This window comes from Acipenser ruthenus, chromosome 13 (assembly GCF_902713425.1).
Source record: "Acipenser ruthenus chromosome 13, fAciRut3.2 maternal haplotype, whole genome shotgun sequence".
Lineage (NCBI taxonomy): Eukaryota > Metazoa > Chordata > Actinopteri > Acipenseriformes > Acipenseridae > Acipenser > Acipenser ruthenus.
The window spans coordinates 1,103,317-1,122,525 of record NC_081201.1 but is presented as its reverse complement, the minus strand read 5'-3'; the positions used below and the strand labels follow the sequence as shown (position 1 = coordinate 1,122,525).

Below are 19,209 nucleotides of genomic sequence, written 5' to 3'. Positions count from 1 at the left end.
CTTCCTGCAAATGCAAAACATTTAAGGAGATATTTTCCAGATATTGTAAACAGTTTTTTTTCTATTCAGAATTAGCGTCGGCAGTTAGTGATGAAAGTCAAAGGAAAACGGCATGCCGTACAATTAGCAGGCGTTGAAATGGATACTTTCACTGAGCCCGCTGTTTCACAAACAAAGCCTACAATGCTAAAGCATGCACCACATGCTTTAAAAGGGTTACTCCTCTTAATGAAAAAGGTTGGCTGATGCACAAAAGAACAAATCACTGGGAATATAGATTTTATTTTGTTACTGTAGGCAAGCTGGATGAAAGTAACACACATTAGTAACACTGAGTTGTTAATGATGATATGACACTACTCTTTACACTTGGAAAGGTTTGTACTCTCTGTTCATACTTGCTCTGGGATTGCCAAGCTCAAGTTTATTACGCTACAGTATTTATATTTTGGGCAAGATTAATACTTAAATCTGTTTCTTATTGCTTAGCCATGAGCAACAAAAACACACACACACACACACACACACACACACACACACATATTAAAAAGCAAAAGCCCTGAAAAAGCCAGAGAGCAGCTTTCCTTGCTGGTTTGGCTCAGGAAGCGAAGGCCGCCCCATACTGAACAAGGTGACGGGTGACTGGAGGCCTGGATCTAGATATTAGGATTTCTACTGTTCTGGCCTCAATTACACTTTGATAAATGCTTGCCGCCTACCTCAAACCTTGTAGGTCTTTGTTGCAAGAGGAGCCGCTCTCAACGCGACTAGGAGGTGGGCAGTGAGCCCATGGCAACACATTTAGAGTCAGTACATGTACAGTAATTTACCGTTTCCAATCTCCAGCTAACCACCTGGAATTACCATATTTAAACTGTCACTGCTGATTGTTCAGGAACAGCGCTGGAATTTTGAAATGTTTGGAATTCCAATTCTCATAGGTTCTAATGAGGGTGTGGCCAACAGCTGTTCACTCCGTCTGCGGCCTCCTACGCGTGGTAACTAGGTAACGAGACCTCAGCATACAGGTGTGTTAGTTAGCAATACTCCACGTTGCACACTAGGGATTAAAACTCTTTGGGGAACCAAACAGTGCAAATATACATTTGCAAAACTCTTGTTCACATTTCAAAAAGGACTTCATCCTCAAATATGAATTTTAATAACAAGACACCGGCCTCAGGCCTCTATATTTAGATTGTTTTTCAAACCATCTGGGTCTCTTCGGTAGCTCCAAACTGAAGCATCTGCAACCCAAGCTCACTGGTTTGAATTTATTTGAAAGTTATGCCAAACTTGTCCACTTAGGGCTGTATGTGGCACCACTGGGAGCTTTCTTGGTTGCTGAAGCTGTACGGTATGGCTCTAATCACATCCTCTCTTCATTTGACCCAATTAGGTTTAAAAAGAAAATCCTTGCAATCTAATAAAACAGGCTGCCTCACTGTACATACAGATTCTTAAACAGAGATGTTTGGCAAACAAAGGCCTCCTTTGTAAATCCAAGAGCAACACTATTCCCAGTCCACTGTGGGGTGTAGAACACAACAGGGCTTAACCCTGTCGATCCCAGCGCTCTTAAAGGGAGCGAATGGTTTACTGAATCTGCACCTCCTTGCCTCTGCTTGTCATGCAGTTATTAATAAAGCTAAACTAGAGGATACTAACATGAACATGTACAAGGCTAAACAAATGCTACAATTTAAAAAGGTGTTACTAAAAACACACACTATCCTGTTGATGATTAAACGTCTTGCTGAAATCTACAGGAATACGTATTCCTCTGTATTGATTGAATTTGATTGAATTTGTATCTCGTGCTGCAGACTCTGCTTCTCTGTGTATTGGAGACGGGAGAGTTCTTTCTCGTTTCGCACATGGTTTCCATTTTCTAGTCTTTAGTTGCGTTTGGAGATTCTTCCAGGCTGCTTGTGGTTTGAGCTCCAGAAACCTCGTGGGGCAGGATTTATGATTTTTAATTGTTGGCCTGCATTAAGTGAAGCCTCAAAGAAACGGTTCATACTTAGGACTGTAGTGTAATTATTATTATTATTATTTATTTCTTAGCAGACGCCCTTATCCAGGGCGACTTACAATTGTTACAACATATCACATTATACATTATTTCACATTATACAGATATCACATTATTTTTACATACAATTACCCATTTATACAGTTGGGTTTTTACTGGAGCAATCTAGGTAAAGTACCTTGCTCAAGGGTACAACAGCAGTGTCCCCCACTGGGGATTGAACCCACAACCCTCCGGTCAAGAGTCCAGAGCCCTAACCACTACTCCACACTGGATGTTGAGTTTGAATTCTAGCAGTGTGTAGGAACCTTACTTTGCGATGTTTATTCTTTTAGGCAATACAACAATTCAAAACGGCTCTCCTCCTTGTCATTGACTGTACCTGTCTAGAACATGGGAAGCGCTGAGCAGCGAATCTGACTGCATGGTCTATAAATCACTTTCATCATGTAACACAGACCTTGGAATATTACTGCATCTGGAATACGATAACCATAATACAAACAAAAACTGGTGACAAAACCACAAGCATATAAAATGAGAGACCTTAGGCCTGCACTTAATATATTTTTCCCAAAAAATACAAGTCTGCGTCTAGATCTAAGAAACCTCAGTGCCTTCTCTTGTATCTCTCCCCCCACAAGACCCCCTTTCTGGCAGTGCCTTCCCCACCATAGCAATTTGTGGGCTTCCAAACTGCCTTTCCAAAACACCCCCCCCCCCCCCCCCCCCGACCCCTATCCTCTGGCTTATTTGAGTAATCTCAATTCCATTTGATTTCTTCTGCTGCTTTCTGTTATGATCAACACGATGAGACAACCACCCCACCCTGTTCCAACCGCCCGTGAGCGTTCCTTCTCATAAAACAGATCTGAGACAGACAGAGAGAGAGAGAGACAGAGAGAGAGAGAGAGAGAGAGAGAGACAGACAGAGAGAGAGAGAGAGAGAAATAATCTGACTTCTTATAGCAATCCCACCCTAACCCCAATCCCAAAAGTATTACCGGCCATTGAGACACACGACTCCTGAAAGAAAGAAAGAAAGAAAGAAAGAAAGAAAGAAAGAAAGAAAGAAAGAAAGAAAGAAAGAAAGAAAGAAAGAAAGAAAGAAAGAAAGAAAGAAAGAAAGAAAGAAAAAGAAAGAAAGAAAGAAAGAAAGAAAGTTCATATTTTTATTAACCAAAAGCCACATAAAATGTACAGAAGAAAACTGATTCAAGTGCAAGGATGCCAATTAGAAATTAGGCCCTTACTGAGGTGCCTAGATTTGGACTGAGAGTGCACCAAGATGATCTGTTGCTTGGTCAGACTCAGAAAACGCTTGCACTCCTCACCACACAGCACAGTGTAAAAAGGAGTTTACATTAATAAAATTTGAAAGTTGAAAAATCTAGGTCTGCTGGACTTCTGTGTGTTTTTTTTTAATAAAATCATTGAGAGCAGAAATGTTTCCAAGCTGGCAGAGAGTGTGTGTAACAATATGCGTTCTCGAGCACGAGAGAAGCATGAGAGGGCCCCCCTGACAGGAAGGATCAAGCAGAGAAAAGAGGAATGCAAAGCAGAGAACTGTACAACCCCACTGGGACTGAACAGCTACAGTATAGAACACAGAACACTCACTAGCTGGAGAGTGAAATGAAGAGCACGCACAAACACACAAGCATGCAGGAATATGCCGTTCAGCAGCACTGGCTTTCACAGCAAACGACTCCAGCAAAGCCACAGTTTTATTATTCGGTTAAAAACATTTGGTAATGCTTGTGTTCTGTGGAGTTCTTTTTGATGGTGTGACTACGTTTGGGTGCCACTGTATTGTAATATTTGCTTAAAAGGAGTGCTAACCCCAGGGTTTTAAAACACATCCCATCCCCTCTTACTTGTCACAAGCAATATTATCTCTCACCTCATCTGGTCTTCAGTTAGGAAAATCTCAAGGAGAACGTTATAGAATAAAGTTGGCCCTTCCTCTAACCCAACGTCTTCATGTGTTGTACTTGAAACCCAATCAAAAAAATGTTTTAAAAGTGGGTGGTGGGGGTGGTCATACAGCTAAGAGACCATATTTTAAAACAGTGGTTAGCATTTCTTTAAAAGTTTTGTATAAAACCAGTCTACTGGCCAGTGCAACCCAAACAGGACCTCTGGCACAACTGACCACTAACGCAGGCAGTTTGCTTGGCATTCGTTCATTTAAGGCTGTAATAAGACGACACCCATTCCCTCGGTCCCGCCTCCTAGCAATGCTAGCCAATCTCTCCACTTAAAACCAGAAAAAGGTCATTAAGAATATACTATATTTCACTTCAAAAGGCTAATAATAATAATAATAATAATAATAATAATAATAATAATAATAATAATAATAATAATAATATTTAAAGTCAGTCTAAGCTGCCCTGGGTAGGTGCCACAACCGATACAAGCAGGCAGTGTGTCTGCTCTGAAAACACAGGGGTCCCCATTTAAAAACAAGGTAGAAAATAAATAAAACCGTGACAAGGGGTTTTGAAGTATAACAAACGCACACACTGTGCACCACAGAGAGCAGGCAGGGTGCAAAGGAGGTCCAGCAAGAACGCTCACAAGGGGAGTCAGAGGAAGAGAGGGACCCATTCAGAACCTGCAAGTTTGAAACGTCTTCCCTGGTTCCCACCACCTTACCCAAAAGAGAAGCAGAGGTGGAAAGACAAAAATGTTCTTCCATTAACCAGCGGCACACTTTGTGGATTGGTCGCTTGTTTATACTGCATGCCCTGGAATATGGGCTTTGCTTTGCCTGTGTTTGTTTGGTTTGGGACTGCCCTGAGGTTTGCATCACACTTCTCAGAAAGGGGAGGCATTTCCAGAAGAGGGCTGTTCAGAGGTGAACAGAGGAAGCAAAAAAACATCACTCACTCACTGGCTGGATACAATGACAATCACAACTGAGGAATCTGCACCAAACTGCTCAACAGTAATCTACTTTCTGAGTTGTTTGAAGTAACGCAGTGGATGAGAACTCCGCAGTAAACTTAGAATCCACGGTAAGAGTTTTTTATTTTTTATTTTAACAGAACATGTCACAGAGAACTAATGCAGGGGTTCCTGTAGTAACTGCAGCATATTCACCTTTGCACGTTGCCCCCCCGCCCCCCTCCCTCCAGTTTATTTTCTTGAAATTAGTTTTAATCCTGTATGAAAAGCGCTGTGCACCAGCCTCACACAAACAGCTTTCTTTTCAGATTCATTCAGGATTAGCCAGGCATGTGAGTTGGCTTGCTTGCGAGGTATGCAAACATCTTGAACATAATCCTTGGAAACACAAGGAAGAGTAGGAAAAACCCTTACCTAGCGAAGAGATACTGCATGTGGATCCGTCATAAAAACATCCGAGTGCATGGCAACTCGATGCATGGACTTTTCTATTATCTGTGAATAAAGAAATGCGTTCCTGAGTACCTTGTATCAGGTTTGGGGGAACTGGTGCTGGGAACAACATGGAGTTCTCAATTCATATTATTTTCCTTTGCATGCAACCTTAGTGACTATCAACACAGTGTCATTTTTGCCTCTCAAAGCATTTCACATTTGTTCTAGTATTCAAATTCTTGTACCAGCACTTGTGGAAACACAACTTTTGGTAGCTGAACTATTCTCATGAAGTTCTGCCTGTGAGGACAAGGCATCTGGACGCTCAGAGAATAAGAACCCAGGTGTCCCTTAACTAATGCAGGGGGTACACAGCCAGGCTCTGCTCCCCCTTTACCCCGCCCCCCCCAATTAATATCATGCAGTACAGCCAGAACCTTGTTCTCTCAGGAGGCATAAATTATGTATACCCAGCCCTGCGCCTGGTGAAACACGAGAGCAATGTTTATTTACTCCGAGAAGGTTGAGGCACCGGCAGCTTTAATTCTGAAGCAGAGAATGGAGGAGCTGTTTGAGTTCTGTAGAATAATAATCATCATAAATATTATTATTCTCATCTGTATCGCTGCTGTCCTCAGGGAGGGGCAGGCCATGCCAATAACCGTACACATTGAGTCAAGAAGCACGGCTAACGTAACCCCAGGTGGGAAACTGCAGATTTCCTTATAAAAATTGGAAAGTGTAAATGCAAACCCTAAAAACGACACATGGGAGCTATTAACTCCTATTTATAAAACAGCAATGGATGGATTCTTGCTACAGCTATAGATGACTAACCGACCATCACTTGTTAGCAGCAGATGCTGTCTATCAACTGGCTTGGGCAACAAGCTTTCCAATGCAACCCCACAATGATCCCAAATAAACCATGGGAACAGTCTAGACCCCACAGGGTACCTTCACTAATATATATATATACACACACAAAGTCTATTTATTACCTCTTCTAGTAGAATATAGCTATCTATAGATCTAGATATTGCTATATTCAACATGTGGTAACTATTTGGAATCCCTTAAATATTTCCTTTGGATAAATTGCCTGTAGTATACGTTGTATGCATTTCACTGTGCGCTCAGTTAACCTGAGCATGGCACAAATTCAGCCCAGGTGTCACTGCTCAAATTGCAAGGCAAACGTAGCTTCTGTCTACCTGAAAATCCAGTGGTGTCTCTAAACAGAAGCACATGCCTTTGTCTCGGCCCTCTAAACAAACATCTGAGACGCGACAGAGACCTGTTAAAAGATCAGGGGCCGTTTGCAGCCTCAGGCTGAGCACTTTGAGAGACGCACAGTACTGTACATGTCGGCTAGGCTGAGTGATGCTGCTGCTACCCTGAACAAAAAAAGGTATCTGGAATCCTGTTGGCCTCGCACTCTGCTTGCTGGGCTGAAAGGAGTCTGCCGCTCCTGGCTCCCAGCACACCTGCTGGATAGCAGAAAGAAAACAGAAATTGCACACAGACTGCGATTGGCTGAAAGGAGTCTGCCGCTCTGGCAGCATTTCTGAAGATCAAAGTTGTTTATCGGTGCCAAACACTACTTTACGTGCCAGAAATTTATTCAGTGCCATTCAATCATATTATACGTGTTGATTTGGTTATTATCAAACAAACAAAAAAAGCCTTGCATGTTTTTTGACCCTCCTCAAGTGTAAAACTAAAAAATCCAAGTTTTTCTGTGTTATTCCGCAGCAAACGGATTCCTAGGATCCCTAGTTATCACACTGACTGCCTCTGTCAGTGCACTGCTCTGAACAATTAGTTATCACACAGACCGGGGTTCCACACGTCTGCAGACGCAAGGGAAGTACTGTACTGAAGGCAGTCACTTTTCTGATAATTGCATTAACTAAGCTTTTTGTTTTTGTTTGATGTAGATGAACAACAAAAACTAAGAGATTATGATTCAAAAGGACTCGGTATTGTTTTGTTTTCAGACTAAGGAAAAGGATTTTGCAAGACAACTCCAATAGTCACACCGCAGAATAACAAAGAAAGGAAATGACAAAAAATAAGGGACAAACCGGAAAACATGACCAAGAAAACAGCATGCTTTTAAGGAAACCAATGATATACTTAAGCAAGCATGTCACTCTTAAGTGCTGTGAGGAGACATGACTAACAAATGAGAAAGAATAGGTTTCCGCTGGGTCTCAGTCGTGCAGCAGGGGGAGGTTATAAAATCAACTTCAAGCTCCCTTGTGTGTCCATTTTTCAACCAAAAATGACAACTTTTTTTAAAAAACTCTGCAAGACTCTATAGACGAGACAGTACTAGAGAAGCACCGACGGTCTTGCAATCTGCAGATGGAGAATCCAGTGTTGAAGGAAAGCACTGGCTCCAGGAGTCTGAGAGCAGGTTCATTCTCTGCAATAACTGAAGCACCAAACAAATGCACTGACGTTAGAGCTGTCCTCTGCAATGCAAGCACGACCTGATCAGAACTGCATCTTTTTCTGATTGGAACTGCTACTCACACTTACTAAGCCGGCTGAACGCCAACTAGCAATCAGTTCAGATCAGTAAAGGCAGGGAGCAGCTGTGTGTGAAATTCTTACCCATGTAATTTCTTAAAAAAGGGTGTCAGTAGGGTTATGCTCACTTCAGGCACAGAGACACGTGCAGCTGTGTGACCGCTCAGAATTACAGGAGAAACTTGTCTTGGGAGGAACTGGCTCCATGCTGGTTTTAGACAGGAAGACAAATCGGTGATATGAACCTCGCAAGGCCTCGTGTTTGTATCTGGAAAAAATATAATCATTCTTACCGAGGTCTGGTTTGAAAGAGTGTGACAGCGTTTGACAAGCGATTCTCCAGTTCTAGGTAACCCTAAGTGTGACGTACGCACATGTGGCTGCCTCCACCGCATCAACGCACCCCAGCGGGGGGATAAGTGAATGCAGCAGGTAATTGGGACCAGCTAATAGTTTAATGGCTTCTCCACAAAACAGGCTCAAAATAGCCATAAACCTGTCCGTTCTCTCACGTCTGAAGTCAGAGCACTCAAGGATTTCAACACAGCTCGCATGAGTCATTACTTTCCTTTAAGGACACAGAGGCCTCTGAAATACACCGCTCAACATGCTAGCAAAAGCACAAGTTTGGGGCTACAGTGTAAAGAGATCGCTGCGTATGGATTGTAGTGAGCTGGTGACTGCGTAGTTAGGCTGACGTTACCACAGGTATTCCAGTACACTGGTTGTAATCCCAGGCTGGACATGGTCCAGTTTTAAATGTGCACTGTGCTCTTTTCTGCGTGGTTTAAAGTTTAACTGAAAGTGCATTGCTAGTTTCCTCCATGATTTGCAACTCGCACATTTGCATTTTCCAACGCAAATAATGTGCCTTTAAAAGGCACCGGAACAGACTTTAAAAACTGAGCAAACATGCAAAGGGGTTTGTGACCTGGCACTGAACCTGCACAGATTACAGATCTAATGTAAATAAACGGTGTATAGATTCCACAGCACATGACACACAGGCCTTCATGTCCCTGAACACTTAACATCACTTTTTTTGGGGGGGGAGTGAGGGGGGGGGGGGGGGGGGGGATATAGCTTGCTTTTATCAATCCCCAATGGCCTTGTTAAAAACATTTTAAATTTAAAATCTCAGGAGAGGGTACCATGTTTAAGTGGCTACTTCCGATCAATTTCAACTGCCTAGCTTGCATGGAGGAAAGTAAGTCTGTAGACATGTTCCATTTCTCCGGTGCTCAGCACAATCTAACAAGCTGTGTATTTGTACGGTTATATATAACCCCTTCTTCCCACTGCACTGAATTCCACCTATGAATAGAAACGAGTGTCTGCATGGAGGAGGGTACACCATAAGGAATGTGCTGTAGATGGTAATCACTTTAGATTAGATGATAACACACTCTACTGTAGTTAGAAATGCAGTTATCATACAGCTACAGAGATTATACACAGATATAGAGATACACACAAGTCATTAACACAGAGAGCATCCTGTTTACCAGGAACAAATCAATGAGTAACCCTGCCCATTCCATTCAGAACAACCTCTTCCTGCTTCTCTCTCCCTCTCTCATTAAAACTATTATTATTATTACATGTTTTCAGAGCTAGTCAGTGTTGCAGCTGCTCTGTCATGGTACAAACAGCAGACTCCAATAACCCACACTGTGGCGTGTGTAACAAAATTCATTTTGGCCTTTCTGCATTTCTGTTGTGCAAACTGTCAGCTCTAATCAACCAACACTGAAAAGCTCAGGGTAGGTCCAAATGACCACGGTCCATGAATGAATGAATGAACCCCGGTGAGCAAAAACTCATATGAACAGCACAGTGTTAGTGCCGGGCCTGACATCTCATTCATTCTATCATTATATATATATATATATATATATATATATATATATATATATATATATATATATATATATATATATATATATATATATATATATTATATATATATATAAAAATTGGCCAGACCTTAAGACATTTCACACAGAACCCCACCTTCATTCCAAATGGAACATCACCCTAAAGCAGAACTACAGAGCATTCTGGAAGTTTTAAAAACATTCACAGCCCCTTGTCTCTATCTCTCTATACATCACAGTTTGCATTACAGATTGCTTTTACAGAGTTCAACTGTTTTAAGTAGGTGAGAAACGGTGTTTCTGTAATCCTTCAATCTCCTTAGCAAACTGTAGAGTCACTTTATTCAGCGCCTGTCGTTTGTTAATTTCTTAGAGTTATTTTGCTGATCAGTTTCCACGCCGTTGTGTCTGGTACAGTAATTTATGTTCCTCATCAAAATGATCGGTCTGCCTCTTTCGAAGACAGCTAGCCAGCTGTCTCCCAGCAGTATTGACTGGTGCAGCGTCCTGGACTGACTCCCAGTAATACACTTTCATTCAGGGCAGCTTACAGATCCCTCAGTGCCAGTCTACCGGCATCAACAAGGGTAGCTTATACTGGGCTTAGTAAGCATGCATTTCAACCAGCAAGGATGTACTCTAAAATATACAACACAAACGACAGCAAAGAAATGGGAATGCATTTCCATATGCAAACACACTGCAATCCCTCCTGTGCCAATAGGATGGTGTGATAGTGACCCCAGCTTTGCAACGCACTCAGTCGCTGAGCACATTCTTACCTGGTTACTAAAAGACACTTCTATTAATATTGTTTGATAAATGTCACGTGCGGTATAAATCCTTGTAGGGTAGAAATAACAAGGGTTTTTTCAAGAAGTAAATGTTAAACGTACCTGATGTGGGAGGAACCGGGTCGCTGTTCTGCTGGCGCGGTGCGCTTTGGTGAAGCTGCAAGCCAAGCTGATGTAATGCGCGGTTGTAGCCGGGGGCGCGCCTAACGTTTGTCTATGGGGAAACTGGGTTCTATTGTCGTATGATTTTATTGTTGGTGTTTACACTCGCATTGTGTATTTACATGTGGGTTAAAACCAATGTATGTATTTGAGCATTTTATATGTTAATGCCAAATAGGGCTCTATGTATATTTAAATGTAATTAAATGACAATTTGTTATTTCACTGGAGGCCTCCAATAAAAAACACTTTGCAATTTCAAAACTCGACTTCTGATCATCTCGTGCATTACATAATTATTAGAGTGTGGTGTTTTTTTTGATTCTCAAAATAGCAATGCCCTTTTGAACCAAACTAGAATCTGTTCTTTTGGCATTATAGCGCTTTCAGATTTTTATTTTCCCAGTGCTTGTAAATGCCTAACCGCACACTGCTCCCTGTGAATGTCTTACTCTCTGAGCGGTCTCCAGCTGGACTCATGTCCTGACCACCCTGTTAAAACTTGCTTGTTATTATTAGCAATGGGGAAGAGGAGACTGAACAATCTGCAAGCTGTTGAAATACAAAATAATATCTGCATGCACCACTGAAAAAATGATGCATAGCTAGGAAAAAATAAAACAGAATTATAAACTGACTTAAGATTAGGTACCCCAAGAGCAAAGCTGCGGTCGGGGGGCTGTGAAAGCAGCCGATACATGTTTTTTTATATATATGCCTAACAAAAATATTAATAGTATGAAACAACTCTAGGACAGAGGAAACTGCTTCTAAAATGTGTTTTACAAAAAAAAAAAAAAAAAAGTTCCACATGAACGGCTGCACATGCATATTGCAGGGGCCTCTGTGGGGGCAGTCTGACAGAGTCCTGCAGATTAATGCCCCTAACCCCCCTGTCAAAGCCACTTAGAGGAACGCAGAGTGCTGGGCTGCTGCAACCCTTTTTTTTTAAATTTAAATCAATCAATAGACAGAGGGGCCTGTACTAGAATTACTTGTCGAGAGAGACACAGAGAGAGAGAGAGAGAGAGAGACACACACACACACACACACACACACACACGTGAGTACACACAGTCGAGTTCAGTGCCTTACAAATTATTGGAAGCGTGCAGTTGTCTGCCAGGTGAGCGCACACATTCAATACTAGAAGTGGCGTGGTTTTGGGAACGTTGAGTGTTAGAACTGCGTGAAGTCGGGACCCCAACAAAGCAAATTCTCTCTCGATTCCGACTTCAGTAAAACCCCAACTGCATTTCGAACATTAAAAAAAAATAAAAAATTACAAAAGCATAAAATTGCCTTGTGAAAAAAAAAAAACTTTTTGAATGCAGTAGTTCTCAAACTGATAATTGTCCTTTAAATAAATCAGTGTAAACAAAGGGCTTGTTATTTACTTCAAACCAACAGTTTGCGTGTGACTAATCATACCCCGTGACCATAACAATACCAATGCATTCTAATTCAACAAATCAATTTTAAAAAATATATAAACCAGGGGTTCATACATGCAGGGGAGTACAGGTAAATCACAAAATCCATTCTGCACTGATGCAGTAATAATAATGTCAGTCTACAGGCTTCTACAGTCATTTGTACACACAGTATGCATGTTAGCTGCAATTACTGTGATCCTTTCACTCCTCTCAGTATTGGCATGCAGCTCAATGAAGAGAGGAAACTGGCAGAAGCAGTTATTTTTTTTTACACAAGATCAAACTACATGAGGTTAAATGAACGATTTCAAAAAGCTGAACAAAACTGGACCGATGCAACATTCACACACCCCAAAAAAACCTCTGAATACTCACAGTCCCATTTAGCGGAAGTACAGTAAACCACGACAACTAAACAACAGTATTTCTTCATTCCGAAACACTGGCGTGACCTCTGGGGACATACTAAAAGGAAGGACAGTGATTAGTCACACACACTGTTCCCAGAAGTTTGTGACAGCACAGTAGGATGGTTTTTCCTTGTATCCTCCTTTGTAATAGCAGTAATACCCTTTCAAGTGGGCACTATCTTCTTGTAATGCCCCATCAGCTTCTCTTGAGCCAGGCCTTACCAGATGCCCGTGCCCAAAGCTTCAGCAGGTCGCACTGTTAAACAAGCACTCTTTCAAAAGCTGTTTTCTCATAAAACAAATACAGTTAAATAGTTATGAAAGGTTTTTTTTTTGTTAATGTGGGTATGAAATAATAAAAATGATTGAGACTGCTTTCTTGTGAAAACTACTGTGTTTGTTTTTTTCATCTCTTTTCCAATGAATGTTGAAATTCTCTGTTTGAGTTTTCAGTTGAGTTTTGTCCTATTTTTTCTACAACTACAAAGCTGGCCATTCCCATGCAGATCATTAGAACGTCTTATTGTTCAGCTTGCTGGTTAACTTCTGTTTGCAACCCTTTCCTCCATCACGTGCAGTCTGACTCCCATTCAGTACTCCAGCATTTAATCAATTCGTTTGTACTGTGATCTTCAAATGGCTCACCCCTGAGCTAATCCAATCCACTGTTTAATTGAACTCCCCTTGATCAAGGGAATAAAATCAAGCTCACAACGGCTCACGCTACGATGCACAATGCATTACTGCAGTGTGTTCTCCTAACTCTGTGCATTTCTCAGTGTGTCTATGCCCAATGAGATGGAGGGTGTCCATCCTGGAACATCATTCAAATCCACACGGTGTTCACAGCATGGAACAGCCTGCATGTCCCACACTCTCATTGCTGTCTCCTCAGAGATCCAGAATTAGCCACCTGGACATGCTTTTTCGGTTGCAGGGGATGTTTCTTACATCTGTCCCAGGGCAGAGTGGCTTGTGTTATTTCCAGAAGGCTCTTTTTACCCTGTTTGTACCGAGTAAACAGTAATAATGCCCCTGCAAACACAGATATTTGATCTTTTTTGTATGTATGTATGTATGTATGTATGTAAAACCACGTGTATTTTACAATGTGGAAGGGAAAAAAAGTACTGTACTTGCCAAAATGTTGGTAAGAGTATGTTTTGCAAATCCTACATTTTTTATACAGTCATGTCGAAAAACAGCACACGCACGCACGATTTTAATTAATTCCTTTGGCGTTTAAAACGCAACATATAACTGTTTTTATAATTTTATTTAAGAAGCGACCACTTAAACTGGAAATCCTGCTAGCAGTTGTTTACATAAATTTACTATAACAATCTCAAAAGGGTTAAATTAGTACAGCGGGTCCGCCTCTCAGGAAAAAAAGAGGGAGGGCGGGAGTGTCTAATACTAAGGGAGGGGCTAGTTCAGAAATAAAAAACAAAAAAAGAAAAACGTAATCGTCTCAGATAAAATACAAGTGCATGGCTTTTCTGAGAAAGCAGCACGCCGTGTCTGTGTTCTCTCTTTAGAGAAACACAAGCTTAAAAACATTTTAATAAATACGAAGTGTTCGGCTTGTCTATTTTCTACTGACTACAATCACTATCATTGAATTGGACGCTGTTATTCTGAGACGGAGGGGAAAGAAATGGGATAACACTAGAAGGCACTGCGAGGGGTGAGTTAAGTGAATTTGTATCCATGTAAACTTGTACTGTACTTGAAATAGTTTTAAAAGTGGAATTCTAAATTTTCGCTTAATAAATTACGAGGACTGGAGTCGTAATGTTATTCCACGAATTTCGGAAATGCCTGTGAGATAGCGTTTGTTGAATTTATTTAAATACTTTTTAAATAAATAAAAAAAACACTTGCTGAAAACGAAATATTTATTTTATTAAATCATTAAAATACACGTTTTTTGGAAACCAATTTTGGTACTAGGATATCATTGTTACTATAGTTGTGCTGTTATTGTATCCGATTTCAAAACAACGTTTAATAAATAAATACAAATCTAACAAAAGTAACATCAAAAGTAAACAGGCAGTATAAAACGCTTTTATAAAATTACTTTAAAATTGATCCCGCACTGATAATGCATTGTAATGTGTGTGTGTGTTTTGGCTCTATTCTGTTCTGTTTGATTTACACTGTGGGAAACGCAACTCGGCACATAGTTAATCATTGTGAGTCGCATTAGCAGTTTTATCTAATGTATGTTCTGGATATGCAACATTTACACTCGTGGCTCTTATCTGACTGCCAGTTATTGTTCAAACAAATTAATTAAATAAAATACCGCTGCAGGTGAGGCGGTCTTGCACCCGAACATCCTCCTCGTCGATTATCGCATTAACTTTTAACTTCTGACTATCATCACACACACACATGGTGCTTTAAGATCCTGTTTTTTGTTTTGTATTTTAAAAGGACGCTTTATGATATTACTGGAATAAATTAAACTATAGAAATTAAAATTAATGAATGAGTTTCAAACATTCTACTATGCCGACTGAATATATGCAACAAGGGCGGACACCTGATCTAAGCAGTAACGAGGTTGTTGTTCAATCTGCGGTTTCCTGAGTTACAGCAACATATTTCTGAGAATAAACGGAGCACTTATGTGCACTTGTACGGTAAAGAATGATAAGTTCTTCCAGGAAGTTTGAGAAACCACAGTGTTTTTGTACTGTCACGCAGGCAGTGTCAAAGTTATTCCAATTACAGATATTATGTGCAAGTCATACACATTTTATGATCACTGGCAAAACGGCGCAAAAACTATCCAAAAAGTATCAAAAGCAGTCCTGTACTTTAATGTAATATACTATGTATATGTAATGCAAATAATTATCTTGCATTGATGTTTTATTATAAAATCACACCAACAACACACTTTGGATAAGCAAATACCCATTCTGCAGATGCAGCACAGTCCAGTGCCTTCTGAAGGTGCATGATTACGTCACTGTTGCGTGTAGTGGCTCAGGCTTGGGAATGGAATGAAGATTGCATTTCTTTGCCATTCCAGACTGCAAACCCTGCCCCACCCTGGATTGTCATCTCTTTAGTTGGTATAATTAAGCTCTTGTTAGTAGTTAACCCCATAATGGCTAAACTTAACCCTGCCGTGCAATGGTAGGAATGTCCCTTTCCATGTCCCTGCAGTCTGGGGTCGAGGCTCGTTCCCAGCAGAGAAACGGACCTCTGGAGTGGCTTCAACGGAGGGACAGGTATCCCTCCATTGAATCCACACGCTCGTCACTGCCCTGGGTCGTATCCCACACGTCACGTGACACACAAAGGTCCTTTCCTCTGATGGAAACTAGACTCAACCCTGCAGTTTGCCCTGGACGCTGAGAAGGACTAAGCCCTTTTTACCTTGTCTTTCTCCCCCTCTTCCAGCTGATCCGGTGGCCAGGGACTGACCCCCAGAAGGAAGGTCGCTATGTGGGGCTGTGTGAGCTCCAACGAGACAGACGACAGCTCGGACCACCGGCTCTGCCAAGACTTGGGGCTCATCCTTTCCCTCTCCTCGCTCTTCTACCTCATCGTCTGCTTCCCCATCGGCCTGTACTACAATGCTCTGGTGGTGACAGTCAACCTCTGCAACAAGGTGTCCATGACCATGCCAGATGTCTACTTTGTCAACATCGCCATCGCCGGACTCGTGCTCAACATGGTAGCGCCGGTGCAGCTGCTGGGCCCCGGCTACAACCACTGGGCCACGTGGGACTTCAACAACGAGGTGTACATCACCCTGCTCATTCTGTTCAACATTTCCTCTCTGGTGATCATGTACTCCACCACACTGCTGAGCCTGGACTACTACATAGAGCGCGCCCTTCCCAGGACCTACATGTCCAGCGTCTACAACACCAAGCACGTCTGCGGGTTCATCTGGGGCGGGGCGGTGCTCACCAGTTTCTCGTCCCTCCTGTTTTACGTCTGTAACCACGTCTCCACCAAGATCATCGAGTGCTCCAAGATGCAGAACAAAGAGGCGGCGGACGCCATCATGATGTTCATCGGGTACGTCGTGCCCGCCATAGCGGTGTTCTACGCTTTTGTGTTGATACTGAGGATCCGGAAACAGTCGACGCCCCTCGATCAGGACTCCGGGAGGCTGGACCCTTCAGTGCACAGGCTGCTGCTGGTCTCCGTCGGTGTGCAGTTCGCTCTGTGGACGCCTTACTACGCAACGCTTTTGGTGCACACGCTTTCCGGGATTCAAGGAAGGCACCTTCACGGACAGCACTTGAGAACGTATTACTTCGTTAGGGGTTTGTCCAAACTGTTGGCTTTCTCAAGCAGCTTCGCCATGCCTCTGATGTACAGGCACATGAACAAGAGCTTCTCGCGGAAGCTGCGACGGCTCCTGAACAAGCTGCACTGTGGGAAGCAGGGCTGCTCCCAGGAGAGATCTGCAGAGCAGCAGGTGGTTACCTGAAGAACCAGGAGCTGTGCTGCGCAAGTATACTTAAACAAACAAAACTGAAGTCTATGCAGGAATAACCACAGTGAGAGATACGTACCCATCTCTGGAAAATCAAAAAAAAAAAAAAAAACAATCACTCAGTGAGGCATTTCAAATGTTGAATTTTTCTACGAGCTAGCCACTTACAAGAAACTACCAAGTGCTGTTTTAGCTTTCAAGGTGAGAGAGAGAGAGAGAGAGAATCAGGCAGGACTCCGCTCTGCAAGGCGGGCGCCACTGTGATGCGTGCACTAAGTGTCTGCAGACCCAAGTTTTTACAATGCACACGTCTCACATGTTTCCTATATATCCCAACTCAGTAAAGCAAAGCTCGATGGTTTTACTTAACGTGCAAAGCAAAATGCCAAAGCAGTTTGATAGAGCGCTGACAACGAGCACGTGGGACAAGACTGACTGCCAAGGGGGGAATTTATTAGCAGGCATTCTGGGAAGAACATTAAACAAAAAAGAGACAGCGTACTGGACCCTCTTTGTAGTGCAGATAAGGCATTGGAGTTTCCTGGGATTATGTAACAGTTTACTCAACAATCCCACCTAAATCGTGTTTCTGGATAGCTGTCTGGCTCGCTTTCCTACCTTTGGAATGCATCCTTTCTGGGCATTGTGTTCTGTTTGTGTTGCTAAGAAGCAGCAGTAAAAATCACCAAGAAACTAAAGTCACACACACAAAAATGTGTTGGCTTGTGCCTTCAGCAGCTTAAACCAGTGTAACTCAGGGATGAAGGCAACCCCTTTCATGATCACTCAAATTATTATTTATTATTTTTAAAAGATCAAAATAGGTAACGTCTGGTCCTTCCCATCTCTTGGCAGTTGTCTTCTTTGCCACTTTGTGCATATAAATGTGCGCTGGCCCTGGCCCCTGTATCTCTGCCTTAACAACAAAACAAAGACAGCACATTGAATTAACCATCTTTGATCCACTGACCACTGAAGATATGAATGCTTCCATGTATGTAGTACGTATGTATAAATGAGCCAATAAAGTAAAATGTTTTACTTGTATATTTAAAAAAAAAAAAAAGTACTGTATATTTGAAAAGGGTCTTTTAAAACGAGTCTAGAATTATTTAAAAATGTTTAAGCTCTACATTTAAGCTTTTTAATGAAAAACGTCATTCAAAGATGTGAAAGCTACTGTAAAATATGAAGCGTGTATATATTGTCTGTTAGACACTCTCCAGAAAGAGCGTGCCCTTAAAATACCAGTATTATTTCTCTCGGAGCTATTATTGTATTGATTACCCACTATATTGTCCTTATATTGAGCTGCAGACTGTTAATCCAATAAACTAACGGTAATATTTTACACTGGCTGCATTCTCTTTTTTTTTACTGAATCGTACAGTAATTGCCTCCCGTGAGACTCGTTACTTTTTTCAGTCTTCCTTCTGTTCGTTGGTACTGCAGAATCATGACGTCACAAAGAACCCTTACTGTTCTTTTTTGGAACACAGATGAAACAGGGGTAGCCCCCAATGACTGTGACATCACCAGCTGAGGAGGGGAGGAGGTGGGCAGCTACTGCATGAGAGACCATGCAGCAGCATTTCACTCAACTGTTACAACTAATCAGCCACACGTCCCACTGACAAAACAGAGCACCATCTTTGCAATTCAAATCATTTCAATTGCTGGGAACCGCATTCCAGGAATTACTAGGACATCGAGAGCGCCACACAAAAGGAATTTGTTGCTCAAGTCAATGATGATGAAAACAACAACAAAGCACAAATCACAATAATTAATAATGAGCGGCAGGTAATATTGTCAATGCATTCTTTCAAAACGGGCACACATACAGTACAGTGAGTACAGACAAGTGAATCACACAACTCAAGCGAGTGTAAAGAAACACAATGCTAATCCCCCGAATCCCACAGAAACACCTGCTGATAAAAACTCACTCACTGGATCAGTCAGTAGTTGTGCAAACACCCTGTGGAGATCCTCAGTGACACCACTGAGAAGACCATTGTGCATCCAATCAATCAAGTGCTTTATCCCTTTTTACTTACCTATCCAGGTACGAGCAACTGAACAGAGGGGGTGCATTTCCACAGGTGAGCAGGGGCGGGGCGGAAACGCTTGGTCTT

At 41.9% G+C, this 19,209-nt stretch overlaps 2 protein-coding genes across 3 annotated transcripts in view; one reads left to right on the top strand and one right to left on the bottom strand.

Moving 5' to 3' along the window:
- The window catches only part of LOC117418158 (uncharacterized protein C7orf50 homolog), a 55,745-nt gene that overhangs the window by 4,446 nt on the left and 32,090 nt on the right, over positions 1 to 19,209 (bottom strand). The window lies entirely within an intron of this gene.
- On the top strand, positions 4,933 to 18,422 carry LOC117418157 (probable G-protein coupled receptor 146). Of its 2 annotated transcripts, none has more exons than XM_034030796.3 (2): positions 4,933 to 5,058; positions 16,021 to 18,422. In XM_034030796.3, exon 2 carries the CDS (start codon positions 16,064 to 16,066, stop codon positions 17,063 to 17,065), a length of 1,002 nt encoding a protein of 333 aa, XP_033886687.2. In that variant the 5' UTR covers positions 4,933 to 5,058; positions 16,021 to 16,063; the 3' UTR covers positions 17,066 to 18,422. The 2 variants fall into 2 exon arrangements, with proteins under 2 accessions (XP_033886687.2, XP_058891381.1); XM_059035398.1 differs by lacking the exon at positions 4,933 to 5,058 and adding an exon at positions 14,045 to 14,287.